This window comes from Salvelinus namaycush, unplaced genomic scaffold (genome assembly GCF_016432855.1).
Source record: "Salvelinus namaycush isolate Seneca unplaced genomic scaffold, SaNama_1.0 Scaffold784, whole genome shotgun sequence".
Lineage (NCBI taxonomy): Eukaryota > Metazoa > Chordata > Actinopteri > Salmoniformes > Salmonidae > Salvelinus > Salvelinus namaycush.
Genome location: NW_024061513.1, coordinates 80,001 through 96,719, shown reverse-complemented (window position 1 = coordinate 96,719; position 16,719 = coordinate 80,001). Strand labels below are relative to the sequence as shown.

General features: G+C 44.6%; 1 protein-coding gene across 1 annotated transcript in view; it reads right to left on the bottom strand.

Moving 5' to 3' along the window:
* Window positions 1-4,538: 4,538 nt before the first annotated feature.
* LOC120042802 (large neutral amino acids transporter small subunit 1-like) overlaps window positions 4,539-16,719 on the bottom strand; it is a 19,659-nt gene continuing 7,478 nt past the window's right edge. Inside the window, exons 7-10 of the mRNA XM_038987609.1 lie at window positions 15,576-15,672; window positions 5,814-5,963; window positions 5,541-5,718; window positions 4,539-4,722 (exon numbers count right to left, since the gene is read on the bottom strand). Of these exons, the coding sequence (XP_038843537.1) occupies window positions 4,667-4,722; window positions 5,541-5,718; window positions 5,814-5,963; window positions 15,576-15,672 (481 nt within the window). The 3' untranslated portion in view covers window positions 4,539-4,666. The remainder of the gene's footprint in view (window positions 4,723-5,540; window positions 5,719-5,813; window positions 5,964-15,575; window positions 15,673-16,719) is intronic.

The following is a 16,719-nucleotide window of genomic DNA, read 5'->3' as shown; positions in this document are numbered from 1 at the left end:
AAGAGAAGATCCATGTTAAAGGGCTCCGCCATGTTTATTTTCCTGTTCACCATAACACACGCACACACACACTCTCTCACACACACACGCACACACACACACACACACACACTCTCTCACACATACACACGCACACACTCTCACACACACACACTCTCTCACATACACACTCTCTCACACATACACACGCACACTCTCTCACACATACACACGCACACACACACTCTCTCACATACACACTCTCTCACACATACACACGCACACACACACTCTCTCACAAATACACAGGCACGCACACACTCTCTCTCACACACACACACACACACACACACACACACACACACACACACACACACACACACACACACACACACACACACACACATACACACTCTCTCACACATACACACGCACACACACACTCTCTCACACATACACAGGCACGCACACACTCTCTCTCACACACACACACACACACACACACACACACACACACACACACTCTCTCACATACACACTCTCTCACACATACACACGCACACACACACTCTCTCACACATACACAGGCACGCACACACTCTCTCTCACACACACACACACACACACACACACACACACACACACACACACACACACACACACACACACACACACACACACACTCTCTCACACATACACACTCTCTCACACACACATACACACGCACACACTCTCACATACACACGCACACACACACTCTCTCACATACACACTCTCTCACACATACACACGCACACACACACTCTCTCACACACACACAGGCACGCACACACACACACACACACACACACACACACACACACACACACACACACACACACACACACACACACACACACACACACACACACACACACACACACACAGCCATTGCATGAGGGTGTGTGCAGTTAAAATAGCATCTTCCTCTCCCTCTGTCTTTTACATCTGGTGTTCTTCATTTGTACACAAACCCACCCAGATATCCATTCTTATGGTTCCCTTCACTGCAACTATGAACCGAGAGTTGGGATCAATGCCGTTTCACATTCAGTCGAATCAGGAAACTGACATTTTTAAGATTTAAGATTCGATTCATGAATTGAATAAAACCCACACTTTTCTATGAGTTTTTTTTTTGATTCATGAATCATTCATGAATGATCTCAACCCTATCACTTACACAACAAAACACACGCAGTGTCCACACCCACAGACACACACACACTACTGACATACTGAGGACTATGGAGGTGGGAGAATTCAGGCTTGCCCCTGTGTACAGCATTGAGACTGTTACGTTATAACACTGATTCTAAGTATATATATATATATATGTATGTATCATTATTATTCAGATGTTTGTTACTGTTGAGCATTTTGCCAGACAGAGAGAATGCTGAGTGCCTCGTATTTATTTATTTATTTATTATTCATGTAATGATTCACTTGATGAAACACCCCTCGTGGGACATGCAGTCTGGGAAGGGGGGGGTCGACCTTCAGAATGGTGAAAGGTTGACCCCTCCTGAAGTGGCATGCACCGTTTAGTCTCTCTCCCAGTCGGACTTCTTCCAGACCAGTCCACAGGGAGAACTGGGTCTCTTCCAGACCAGTCCAAAGTCCCAAATGGAACCCTCTTCCCTATATAGCTAGTGCACTACTTTGGGAGAACAGTAGGCCCTGGTCCAGAATGGTGCATGGTATATAGTGAATAGGGTGCTATTTGGGAATACAGCCTGGATGTGTTCTCCTTCAGTGTCACCTCCAGACATGCTGGGGGACCCATGAGATGTTTTTCAGCATGTTTGTTTAGCCTGCTCAAATCTGGTGTCAGTCAGTTTGTGAGTCTCTCTCTCTCCGGCTCTCCTAGTGTTTTTTACCCAGCAACAGGTGGCTGGCGCTGAGGCAGAGACCATCATCGGGGTCAAATAAATAAAAACGCTAGCTTTTAAAAACTCTTGTGGATTTTAAAAATGTTCGATCCAGAGTTTTATGAATGAGCTAAAAAAAAATCTGTTCTGCTGTTTTATACTTGGCACCCGGTGACATCATGTTGTGACATCATGTTGTGACATCATGTTGTGACATCATTGCATGCCCAAGCATGCTCTTTTCTTACGCTTTTGGTTTATGATATGTGGAGAAAAATAATGAAATGTTTGAAATGACTGTGTGTGCGCGTCGGTGTGGTTACTGCTGCTCTCCTCATACACACGCGTACAGTCGACTGGATTTCAGATGTTAAAATCCATCTCCTCATATAGCCTCAGACACATGTAGTCGACCGGATTTCAGATGTTAAAATCCATCTCCTCATATAGCCTCATACACAGTCGACCGGATTTCAGATGTTAAAATCCATCTCCTCATATAGCCTCAGACACATGTACAGTCGACCGGATTTCAGATGTTAAAATCCATCTCCTCATATAGCCTCAGACACAGGTACAGTCGACTGGATTTCAGATGTTAAAATCCATCTCCTCATATAGCCTCAGACACAGGTACAGTCGACCGGATTTCAGATGTTAAAATCCATCTCCTCATATAGCCTCAGACACAGGTACAGTCGACCGGATTTCAGATGTTAAAATCCATCTCCTCATATAGCCTCAGACACAGGTACAGTCGACCGGATTTCAGATGTTAAAATCCATCTCCTCATATAGCCTCAGACACAGGTACAGTCGACCGGATTTCAGATGTTAAAATCCATCTCCTCATATAGCCTCAGACACATGTAGTCGACCGGATTTCAGATGTTAAAATCCATCTCCTCATATAGCCTGACACACGTACAGTCGACTGGATTTCAGATGTTAAAATCCATTCCAAGTGTATGAATGTATAGTAACTACAGGCTTCCTGTATTGACTTGTCTCTCTGCAGTAAGTTACTGTCAATACAACCAACGTGTAAAAAAGGTCAGCCAGCCCTCAAGAAACAACATTCAAAACCCCACACACTACAATCACTCTTCACTCCCGTCATCATTGGTTGTTTCAAAAACTTTATTTATGAAACCAAATTCACATTCAAAGTGCAGCACAGGAAGGACACTTCGAACAATGTCTTGGTATTTCATATAAAAATAGAGTTTGTAACATTCAGAGCAAACAGAGTATTTAAAAAATAATAATAATAACAAGACAAGGCACAGGAAGTGTCAAGAAAGCTTCAGGAATATCTCTGTGGGTAGAATACAGACAGTAACAACCGATGATAACATTAGATAACTAGTTCAATAGGTCATCTCGTCCTCCAGCCGGCGCTCTCTCTCTCTCTGTAGGAATGAAGCCTGGGGACTCTAGAGCTCTGACTTCTAATTCTGAATTCTACTATTTTATCTTCCGAGATGTGCACTTCCTAAAGAACCAACCTCTTCAGGACCAAATATCATGCCTTCATACTACCCGTTTATGTAAATAAAAAGGGAAAGTAAAGGGGGGTACTTAGTCAGTTGTCCAACTGAATGTATTCAACTGAAATGGTGTCTTCCGCATTTAACCCAACCCCTCTGAATCAGAGATGCGGGGGGGCTGCCTTAATCGACATCCACGTCTTCGGCGCCCCGGGAAACAGTATCAGGGCTGGGGTCAATTCCATTTAAATTCAGGAACTACAATGAAATGAATATTCTCTTCAATGCATTTCAATGAGGAAAATGTGGAATTTGGTTTACTTTCTGAATGGAATTGAAATTGAGCCTAACCCTGCTAGGTAGTCCTCCAGAACTCCCCAGTTTAACATTTAAAGACACTCTCAAAAGAAGAAGAACACAACAGTCTACATAACTGCTATTTAAATATAGGAAGAAATATAAAACAGAGACAAAAATACTGAAAAGACCATTTGAAAATGTTAAGAAAAGACCGCTTGAAAACGTAAAGAAACGACCATTTGAAAATGTAAAGAAAAGACCGTTTGAAAATGTAAAGAAACGACCATTTGAAAATGTAAAGAAAAGACCATTTGAAAATGTTAAGAAAAGACCGCTTGAAAACGTAAAGAAAAGACCATTTGAAAATGTAAAGAAACGACCGTTTGAAAATGTAAAGAAACGACCATTTGAAAATGTAAAGAAAAGACCGTTTGAAAATGTAAAGAAACGACCATTTGAAAATGTAAAGAAAAGACCATTTGAAAATGTAAAGAAAAGACCGTTTGAAAATGTAAAGAAAAGACCGTTTGAAAATGTAAAGAAACGACCATTTGAAAATGTAAAGAAACGACCATTTGAAAATGTAAAGAAAAGACCATTTGAAAATGTAAAGAAAAGACCATTTGAAAATGTAAAGAAACGACCATTTGAAAATGTAAAGAAACGACCATTTGAAAATGTAAAGAAACGACCATTTGAAAATGTAAAGAAACGACCATTTGAAAATGTAAAGAAAAGACAGCAAGGTGGGTTTTCTGTGTAAACAACCGAATAGTTAGGCCTACTTACTAGTTGGTCCCCCACCCCTTCCTTCTGGACACAATAAACCCACCCCCCCATCACCACTGACTCCTTAATCAAGGTTAGGGGTCAAAGGTTAGAGAGTATTCACAGTGATCAGCCTGAGATGAACACACATTAACTGTCCAGTACTGCTTCAGTGGTGGTACAGCGGCTTGGGTTGCAGTGGAGAATAGGTTGAGTTCATGAGTCCTGAGGAACCACGTTCAGCAGCTTCTGACAGAACACGGTCAACAAGCCTGCAAGAAACCCAGCTCTACTATTACACCCTTTCATCATCATCAGTAGTAGTACTAGTAGTAGTAGTAGTAGTAGTAGTAGTAGTAGTAGTAGCAGTACAAGTTACAGTAGTAGCAGTACTAGCAATAGCAGTACTAGTAGTAGTAGTATACTAAACTATTACTAGTGGTAGTAGTACTAGTAGTAGCAGTACTAGTAGTAGCAGTACTAGTACTAGCGGTATACTAAACTATTACTAGTAGTAGTAGCAGTACTAGTACTAGCAGCACTAGTACTAGTAGTATACTAAACTATTACTAGTAGTAGCAGTACTAGTAGTAGCAGTACTAGTACTAGTAGTATACTAAAATATTACTAGTAGTAGTAGTACTAGTAGTAGTAGTACTAGTAGTAGCGGTACTAGCAGCAGTACTGGTACTGGTATTATACTAAACTATTACTAGCAGTAGTAGTACTAGTAGTAGCAGTACTAGTAGTAGCAGTACTAGTACTATTAGTATACTAAACTATTACTAGTAGTAGTAGTACTAGTAGTAGCAGTACTAGTAGTAGCAGTACTAGTACTATTAGTATACTAAACTATTACTAGTAGTAGTAGTACTAGCAGTACTAGCAGCAGCAGTACTAGCAGCAGCAGCGGTATTAGTAGTAGTGTATTTAATTCATCTAGATGTCATCTTGATGTGTACTGTACATTAACCTTGTTAGTAGAAGTGATAGTTTAGTATCTTGATGTGTACTGTACACTAACCTTGTGAGTAGAAGTGATAGTTTAGTGATTTTCTACAGGAAGTGACATTAGTGTTCAGTTACTCACTGATGCCATTGATGATCCAGCTGGGTTTCTTCTGCCACCAAACACCAAAGAAATAGACGGGTACTCCAGTGGTGATGATACCGAAGCCGATGCCACACTCCACGGGCGTCTTCCAAAATGACACCACAATGAGGAAGACACACACTACCACGAAACTCACCGGGAGTAGAAGATTCACCTGGGACACACACACACAACGATGTAGGACCCACAGGAGAAACACACACAGAAACACTTATACAAACGGACACACACACACACAGACAGACTTACCTTGACGGGTCGCTCCAGTTCAGGTCTCTTGTATCGCAGCCACATCATGCCGATGATTGCCATGGCGACGCAGAGCCAGTTGACGAAGCTGAAGAAGTTGATGATAGAGAAGATGTCGCTGGATAATGCGTACAGCAACGTCATTATGCACTGAGAGAGACAACATACAGCACCATCATTATGCACTGAGAGAGACAACATACAGCACCATCATTAAGCACTGAGAGAGACAACATACAGCAACGTCATTATGCACTAAGAGAGAGACAACATACAGCACCGTCATTATGCACTGAGAGAGACAACATACAGCACCGTCATTATGCACTGAGAGAGACAACATACAGCACCGTCACTATGCACTGAGAGACAACATACAGCACCGTCATTATGCACTGAGAGAGACAACATACAGCACCGTCACTATGCACTGAGAGACAACATACAGCACCGTCATTATGCACTGAGAGAGACAACATACAGCACCGTCACTATGCACTGAGAGAGACAACATACAGCACCGTCATTATGCACTGAGAGAGACAACATACAGCACCGTCATTATGCACTGAGAGAGACAACATACAGCACCGTCATTATGCACTGAGAGAGACAACATACAGCACCGTCACTATGCACTGAGAGACAACATACAGCACCGTCATTATGCACTGAGAGAGACAACATACAGCACCATCATTATGCACTGAGAGAGACAACATACAGCAACGTCATTATGCACTAAGAGAGAGACAACATACAGCACCGTCATTATGCACTGAGAGAGACAACATACAGCACCGTCACTATGCACTGAGAGAGACAACATACAGCAACGTCATTATGCACTAAGAGAGAGACAACATACAGCAACGTCACTATGCACTGAGACAACATACAGCACCGTCATTATGCACTGAGAGAGACAACATACAGCAACGTCATTATGCACTGAGAGAGACAACATACAGCACCGTCATTATGCACTGAGAGAGACAACATACAGCAACGTCATTATGCACTAAGAGAGAGACAACATACAGCACCGTCATTATGCACTGAGAGAGACAACATACAGCACCGTCATTATGCACTGAGAGAGACAACATACAGCACCATCATTAAGCACTGAGAGAGACAACATACAGCACCGTCATTATGCACTGAGAGAGACAACATACAGCAACGTCATTATGCACTAAGAGAGAGACAACATACAGCACCGTCACTATGCACTGAGAGAGACAACATACAGCAACGTCATTATGCACTGAGAGAGACAACATACAGCACCGTCACTATGCACTGAGAGAGACAACATACAGCAACGTCATCATGCACTGAGAGAGACAACATACAGCACCGTCATTATGCACTGAGAGAGAGACAACATACAGCAACGTCACTATGCACTGAGAGAGACAACGTACAGCACCGTCACTATGCACTGAGAGAGACAACGTACAGCACCGTCACTATGCACTGAGAGAGACAACGTACAGCACCGTCACTATGCACTGAGAGAGACAACATACAGCACCGTCATTATGCACTAAGAGAGACAACATACAGCACCGTCATTATGCACTGAGAGAGACAACATACAGCACCGTCATTATGCACTGAGAGAGACAACATACAGCACCGTCATTATGCACTGAGAGAGACAACATACAGCACCGTCATTATGCACTGAGAGAGACAACATACAGCACCGTCATTATGCAATGAGAGAGACAACATACAGCACCGTCACTATGCACTGAGAGAGACAACATACAGCACCGTCATTATGCACTAAGAGAGACAACATACAGCACCGCCACTATGCACTGAGAGAGACAACATACAGCACCGCCACTATGCACTGAGAGACAACATACAGCACCGTCACTATGCACTGAGAGACAACATACAGCACCGTCACTATGCACTGAGAGACAACATACAGCACCGTCATTATGCACTGAGAGAGACAACATACAGCACCGTCATTATGCACTGAGAGAGACAACATACAGCACCGTCATTATGCACTGAGAGAGACAACATACAGCACCGTCATTATGCACTGAGAGAGACAACATACAGCACCGGCATTATGCACTGAGAGAGACAACATACAGCAACGTCATTATGCACTGAGAGAGACAACATACAGCACCGTCACTATGCACTGAGAGACAACATACAGCACCGTCACTATGCACTGAGAGAGACAACATACAGCAACGTCATTATGCACTGAGAGAGACAACATACAGCACCGTCACTATGCACTGAGAGACAACATACAGCACCGCCACTATGCACTGAGAGAGACAACATACAGCACCGTCACTATGCACTGAGAGACAACATACAGCACCGTCACTATGCACTGAGAGACAACATACAGCACCGTCATTATGCACTGAGAGAGACAACATACAGCACCGTCATTATGCACTGAGAGAGACAACATACAGCACCGTCACTATGCACTGAGAGAGACAACATACAGCAACGTCATTATGCACTGAGAGAGACAACATACAGCACCGTCACTATGCACTGAGAGACAACATACAGCACCGCCACTATGCACTGAGAGAGACAACATACAGCACCGTCACTATGCACTGAGAGACAACATACAGCACCGTCACTATGCACTGAGAGACAACATACAGCACCGTCATTATGCACTGAGAGAGACAACATACAGCACCGTCATTATGCACTGAGAGAGACAACATACAGCACCGTCACTATGCACTGAGAGAGACAACATACAGCCCCGTCATTATGCACTGAGAGAGACAACATACAGCCCCGTCATTATGCACTGAGAGAGACAACATACAGCACCGTCACTATGGACTGAGAGAGACAACATACAGCCCCGTCATTATGCACTGAGAGAGACAACATACAGCACCGTCATTATGCACTGAGAGAGACAACATATAGCACCGTCATTATGCACTGAGAGAGACAACATACAGCACCGTCACTATGCACTGAGAGACAACATACAGCACTGTCACTATGCACTGAGAGAGACAACATACAGCACCGTCACTATGCACTGAGAGACAACATACAGCACCGTCATTATGCACTGAGAGAGACAACATACAGCACCGTCATTATGCACTGAGAGAGACAACATACAGCACCGTCATTATGCACTGAGAGAGACAACATACAGCACCGTCATTATGCACTGAGAGAGACAACATACAGCACCGTCATTATGCACTGAGAGAGACAACATACAGCACCGCCATTATGCACTGAGAGAGACAACATACAGCACAGTCATTATGCACTGAGAGAGACAACATACAGCAACGTCATTATGCACTGAGAGAGACAACATACAGCACCGTCACTATGCACTGAGAGAGACAACATACAGCACCGTCACTATGCACTGAGAGACAACATACAGCACCGTCACTATGCACTGAGAGACAACATACAGCACCGTCACTATGCACTGAGAGAGACAACATACAGCACCGTCACTATGCACTGAGAGACAACATACAGCACCGTCACTATGCACTGAGAGAGACAACATACAGCACCGTCACTATGCACTGAGAGAGACAACATACAGCACCGTCACTATGCACTGAGAGACAACATACAGCACCGTCACTATGCACTGAGAGAGACAACATACAGCCCCGTCATTATGCACTGAGAGAGACAACATACAGCAACGTCATTATGCACTGAGAGACAACATACAGCACCGTCACTATGCACTGAGAGAGACAACATACAGCACCGTCACTATGCACTGAGAGAGACAACATACAGCACCGTCATTATGCACTGAGAGACAACATACAGCACCGTCACTATGCACTGAGAGAGAGACAACATACAGCACCGTCACTATGCAATTAGAGACAACGTACAGCACCGTCACTATGCACTGAGAGAGACAACATACAGCACCGTCACTATGCACTGAGAGAGACAACATACAGCACCGTCACTATGCACTGAGAGAGAGACAACGTACAGCACCGTCACTATGCACTGAGAGAGACAACATACAGCACCGTCACTATGCACTGAGAGAGAGACAACATACAGCACCGTCACTATGCACTGAGAAAGACAACATACAGCACCATCACTATGCACTGAGAGACAACATACAGCACCATCACTATGCACTGAGAGACAACATACAGCACCATCACTATGCACTGAGAGAGACAACATACAGCACCATCACTATGCACTGAGAGACAACATACAGCACCATCACTATGCACTGAGAGACAACATACAGCACCATCACTATGCACTGAGAGACAACATACAGCACCGTCACTATGCACTGAGAGAGACAACATACAGCACCGTCACTATGCACTGAGAGACAACATACAGCACCATCACTATGCACTGAGAGACAACATACAGCACCGTCACTATGCACTGAGAGAGACAACATACAGCAACGTCATTATGCACTGAGAGACAACATACAGCACCGTCACTATGCACTGAGAGAGACAACATACAGCTCCGTCACTATGCACTGAGAGAGACAACATACAGCACCGTCACTATGCACTCAGAGAGACAACATACAGCACCGTCACTATGCACTGAGAGATACAACATACAGCACCGTCACTATGCACTGAGAGAGAGACAACATACAGCACCATCACTATGCACTGAGAGAGAGACAACATACAGCACCGTCATTATGCAATGAGAGAGACAACATACAGCAACGTCATTATGCACTGAACGAGACAACATACAGCACCGTCACTATGCACTGAGAGACAACATACAGCACCGTCATTATGCACTGAACGAGACAACATACAGCACCGTCACTATGCACTGAGAGAGAGACAACATACAGCACCGTCACTATGCACAGAGAGAGACAACATACAGCACCGTCACTATGCACTGAGAGAGAGACAACATACAGCACCGTCATTATGCAATGAGAGAGACAACATACAGCAACGTCATTATGCACTGAACGAGACAACATACAGCACCGTCACTATGCACTGAGAGTCAACATACAGCACCGTCATTATGCACTGAACGAGACAACATACAGCACCGTCACTATGCACTGAGAGAGAGACAACATACAGCACCGTCACTATGCACAGAGAGAGACAACATACAGCACCGTCACTATGCACTGAGAGAGACAACATACAGCACCGTCACTATGGACTGAGAGAGACAACATACAGCCCCGTCATTATGCACTGAGAGAGACAACATACAGCACCGTCATTATGCACTGAGAGAGACAACATATAGCACCGTCATTATGCACTGAGAGAGACAACATACAGCACCGTCACTATGCACTGAGAGACAACATACAGCACTGTCACTATGCACTGAGAGAGACAACATACAGCACCGTCACTATGCACTGAGAGACAACATACAGCACCGTCATTATGCACTGAGAGAGACAACATACAGCACCGTCATTATGCACTGAGAGAGACAACATACAGCACCGTCATTATGCACTGAGAGAGACAACATACAGCACCGTCATTATGCACTGAGAGAGACAACATACAGCACCGTCATTATGCACTGAGAGAGACAACATACAGCACCGCCATTATGCACTGAGAGAGACAACATACAGCACAGTCATTATGCACTGAGAGAGACAACATACAGCACCGTCACTATGCACAGAGAGAGACAACATACAGCACCGTCACTATGCACTGAGAGAGACAACATATAGCACCGTCACTATGCACTGAGAGAGACAACATATAGCACCGTCACTATGCACTGAGAGAGACAACATACAGCACCGTCACTATGCACAGAGAGAGACAACATACAGCACCATCACCATGCACTGAGAGAGACAACATACAGCACCGTCACTATGCACTGAGAGAGACAACATACAGCACCATCACTATGCACTGAGAGAGAGACAACATACAGCACCGTCATTATGCAATGAGAGAGACAACATACAGCAACGTCATTATGCACTGAACGAGACAACATACAGCACCGTCACTATGCACTGAGAGACAACATACAGCACCGTCATTATGCACTGAACGAGACAACATACAGCACCGTCACTATGCACTGAGAGAGAGACAACATACAGCACCGTCACTATGCACAGAGAGAGACAACATACAGCACCGTCACTATGCACTGAGAGAGAGACAACATACAGCACCGTCATTATGCAATGAGAGAGACAACATACAGCAACGTCATTATGCACTGAACGAGACAACATACAGCACCGTCACTATGCACTGAGAGTCAACATACAGCACCGTCATTATGCACTGAACGAGACAACATACAGCACCGTCACTATGCACTGAGAGAGAGACAACATACAGCACCGTCACTATGCACAGAGAGAGACAACATACAGCACCGTCACTATGCACTGAGAGAGACAACATATAGCACCGTCACTATGCACAGAGAGAGACAACATACAGCACCGTCACTATGCACAGAGAGAGACAACATACAGCACCGTCACTATGCACTGAGAGAGACAACATACAGCACCGTCACTATGCACTGAGAGAGACAACATACAGCACCGTCACTATGCACTGAGAGAGACAACATACAGCACCGTCACTATGCACAGAGAGACAACATACAGCACCGTCACTATGCACTGAGAGAGACAACGTACAGCACCGTCACTATGCACTGAGAGAGACAACATACTGCACCGTCACTATGCACTGCGAGAGACAACATACAGCACCGTCACTATGCACTGAGAGAGACAACATACAGCACCGTCACTATGCACAGAGAGACAACATACAGCACCGTCACTATGCACTGAGAGAGACAACATACAGCACCGTCACTATGCACAGAGAGAGACAACATACAGCACCGTCACTATGCACTGAGAGAGACAACATACAGCACCGTCACTATGCACTGAGAGAGACAACATATAGCACCGTCACTATGCACTGAGAGAGACAACATACAGCACCGTCACTATGCACTGAGAGAGACAACATACAGCACCGTCATTATGCACTGAGAGAGACAACATACAGCACCGTCACTATGCACTGAGAGAGACAACATACAGCACCGTCACTATGCACTGAGAGAGAGACAACATACAGCACCGTCACTATGCACAGAGAGAGACAACATACAGCACCGTCACTATGCACTGAGAGAGACAACATATAGCACCGTCACTATGCACTGAGAGAGACAACATACAGCACCGTCACTATGCACTGAGAGACAACATACAGCACCGTCACTATGCACTGAGAGAGACAACATACAGCACCGTCACTATGCACTGAGAGAGACAACATACATCACCGTCACTATGCACTGAGAGAGACAACATACAGCACCGTCACTATGCACTCAGAGAGACAACATACAGCACCGTCACTATGCACTGAGAGAGACAACATACAGCACCGTCACTATGCACTAAGAGAGACAACATACAGCACCGTCACTATGCACTAAGAGAGACAACATACAGCACCGTCATTATGCACTGAGAGAGAGACAACATACAGCACCGTCACTATGCACTGAGAGAGACAACATACAGCACCGTCACTATGCACTGAGAGACAACGTACAGCACCGTCACTATGCACTGAGAGAGACAACATACAGCACCGTCACTATGCACTCAGAGAGACAACATACAGCACCGTCACTATGCACTGAGAGAGACAACATACAGCACCGTCACTATGCACTAAGAGAGACAACATACAGCACCGTCACTATGCACTAAGAGAGACAACATACAGCACCGTCATTATGCACTGAGAGAGACAACATATAGCACCGTCACTATGCACTGAGAGAGACAACATACAGCACCGTCACTATGCACAGAGAGAGACAACATACAGCACCGTCACTATGCACTGAGAGAGACAACATACAGCACCGTCACTATGCACTGAGAGAGACAACGTACAGCACCGTCACTATGCACTGAGAGAGACAACGTACAGCACCGTCACTATGCACTGAGAGAGACAACATACAGCACCGTCACTATGCACAGAGAGAGACAACATACAGCACCGTCACTATGCACTGAGAGAGACAACATACAGCACCGTCACTATGCACTGAGAGACAACATACAGCACCGTCACTATGCACTGAGAGAGACAACATACAGCACCGTCACTATGCACTGAGAGACAACATACAGCACCGTCACTATGCACTGAGAGACAACATACAGCACCGTCACTATGCACTGAGAGACAACATACAACACCGTCACTATGCACTGAGAGAGACAACATACAGCACCGTCACTATGCACTGAGAGAGACAACATACAGCACCGTCATTATGCACTGAGAGAGACAACATACAGCACCGTCACTATGCACTGAGAGAGACAACATACCATCTTCTTAGTCCTTTAGTACTTCCTGTTTGCTTTTACCTCTTTCATTTGATGGTTTCCTGGAAAGTGTTCTGGTTTTAAATAAAGACTGATTTGATTTAGCAGCCACAGACACACTAACGTGGGATAGTTATAGGCCAAGGTCAAACACTGAGTCACACAACAGGAGTCAAACACTGAGTCACACAACAGGAGTCAAAACACTGATTCACACAACAGGAGTCAAACACTGATTCACACAACAGGAGTCAAAACACTGAGTCACACAACAGGAGTCAAACACTGATTCACACAACAGGAGTCAAACACTGATTCACACAACAGGAGTCAAAACACTGATACACACAACAGGAGTCAAACACTGATTCACACAACAGGAGTCAAACACTGAGTCACACAACAGGAGTCAAACACTGATTCACACAACAGGAGTCAAACACTGATTCACACAACAGGAGTCAAAACACTGATACACACAACAGGAGTCAAACACTGATTCACACAACAGGAGTCAAACACTGAGTCACACAACAGGAGTCAAAACACTGATTCACACAACAGGAGTCAAACACTAAGTCACACAACAGGAGTCAAAACACTGATTCACACAACAGGAGTCAAACACTGATACAGACAACAGGAGTCAAACACTGAGTCACACAACAGGAGTCAAAACACTGATTCACACAACAGGAGTCAAACACTGAGTCACACAACAGGAGTCAAACACTGATACACACAACAGGAGTCAAAACACTGATTCACACAACAGGAGTCAAACACTGATTCACACAACAGGAGTCAAACACTGATACACACAACAGGAGTCAAAACACTGATTCACACAACAGGAGTCAAAACACTGATTCACACAACAGGAGTCAAACACTGATTCACACAACAGGAGTCAAACACTGATACACACAACAGGAGTCAAACACTGATTCACACAACAGGAGTCAAACACTGATACACACAACAGGAGTCAAACACTGATACAAACAACAGGAGTCAAATTGAGAGGTTAAATAAATAAATATTCATCCTGAATGTGTAACTTTGTTGACAGTGACAGGACTCACGGTGAAGATGAGTGAAGGCTGAGGGGTGAGCAGGATCAGGTGGATCATGGACAACAGAATGACAGTGACAGGACTCACGGTGAAGATGAGTGAAGGCTGAGGGGTGAGCAGGATCGGGTGGATCATGGACAACAGAATGACAGTGACAGGACTCACGGTGAAGATGAGTGAAGGCTGAGGGGTGAGCAGGATCGGGTGGATCATGGACAACAGAATGATAATGACAGGACTCACGGTGAAGATGAGTGAAGGCTGAGGGGTGAGCAGGATCGGGTGGATCATGGACAACAGAATGGGCAGGTGACCTTCTCGTGACCCGACCAAAAACAACCTGACAGAAAGAAAGATGGAGAGAAGTCTATTACAAACAGGTGCCCAGTACTGCATGTAAGTTGACCTGTGTGCATTGACTCTAGTAGGTTATATTGTGAGGTGAGTGGGCTGTGAGGTGTGTGTGTGTGCATATACAGTGTCTTACGAAAGTATTCACCCCCTTGGCATTTTTCCTATTTTGTTGCCTTACAACCTGGAATTAAAATTGATTTTTGGGGGGTTTGTATCATTTGATTTACACTGGGATTTTTGCCCATTCTTCAAGGCAAAACTGCTCAAGCTCCTTCAAGTTGGATAGGTTCTGCTGGTGTACAGCAAAATCTCTAAGTCATACCACAGATTCTCAATTGGATTGAAGTCTGGGCTTTGACTAGGCCAATCCAATACATTTAAATGTTTCCCCTTAAACCACTCAAGTGTTGCTTTAGCAGTATGCTTAGGGTCATTGTCCTGCTGGAAGGTGAACCTCCGTCCCAGTCTCAAATTTCTGGAAGACTGAAACAGGTTTCCCTCAAGAATTTCCCTGTATTTAGCGCCATCCATTAATTCTGATCAGTTTCCCAGTCCCTGCCGATGAAAAACATCCCCACAGAATTATCCTGCCACCACCATGCTTAACTGTGGGGATGGTGTTCTTGGGGTTATGAGAGGTGTTGGGTTTGTGCCAGACATAGAGTTTTCCTTGATGGTCAAAAATATCATTTGTAATCTCATCTGACCAGAGTACCTTCTTCCATATGTTTGGGGAGTCTCCCACATGCCTTTTGGCGAACACCAAACGTGTTCGCTTATTATTTTCTTGAAGCAATGGCTTTTTTCTGGCCACTCTTCCGTAAAGCGCAGCTCTGTGGAGTGTACGACTTAAAGTGGTCCTATGGACAGATACTCCAATCTCCGCTGTGGAGCTTCGCAGTTCCTTCAGGGTCATCTTTGGTCTCTTTGTTGCCTCTCTGATTAATGCCCTCCTTGCCTGGTCCGTGAGTTTTGGTGGGCAGCCCTCTCTTGGCAGGTTTGTTGTGGTGCCATATTCTTTAAATGTTTTAAT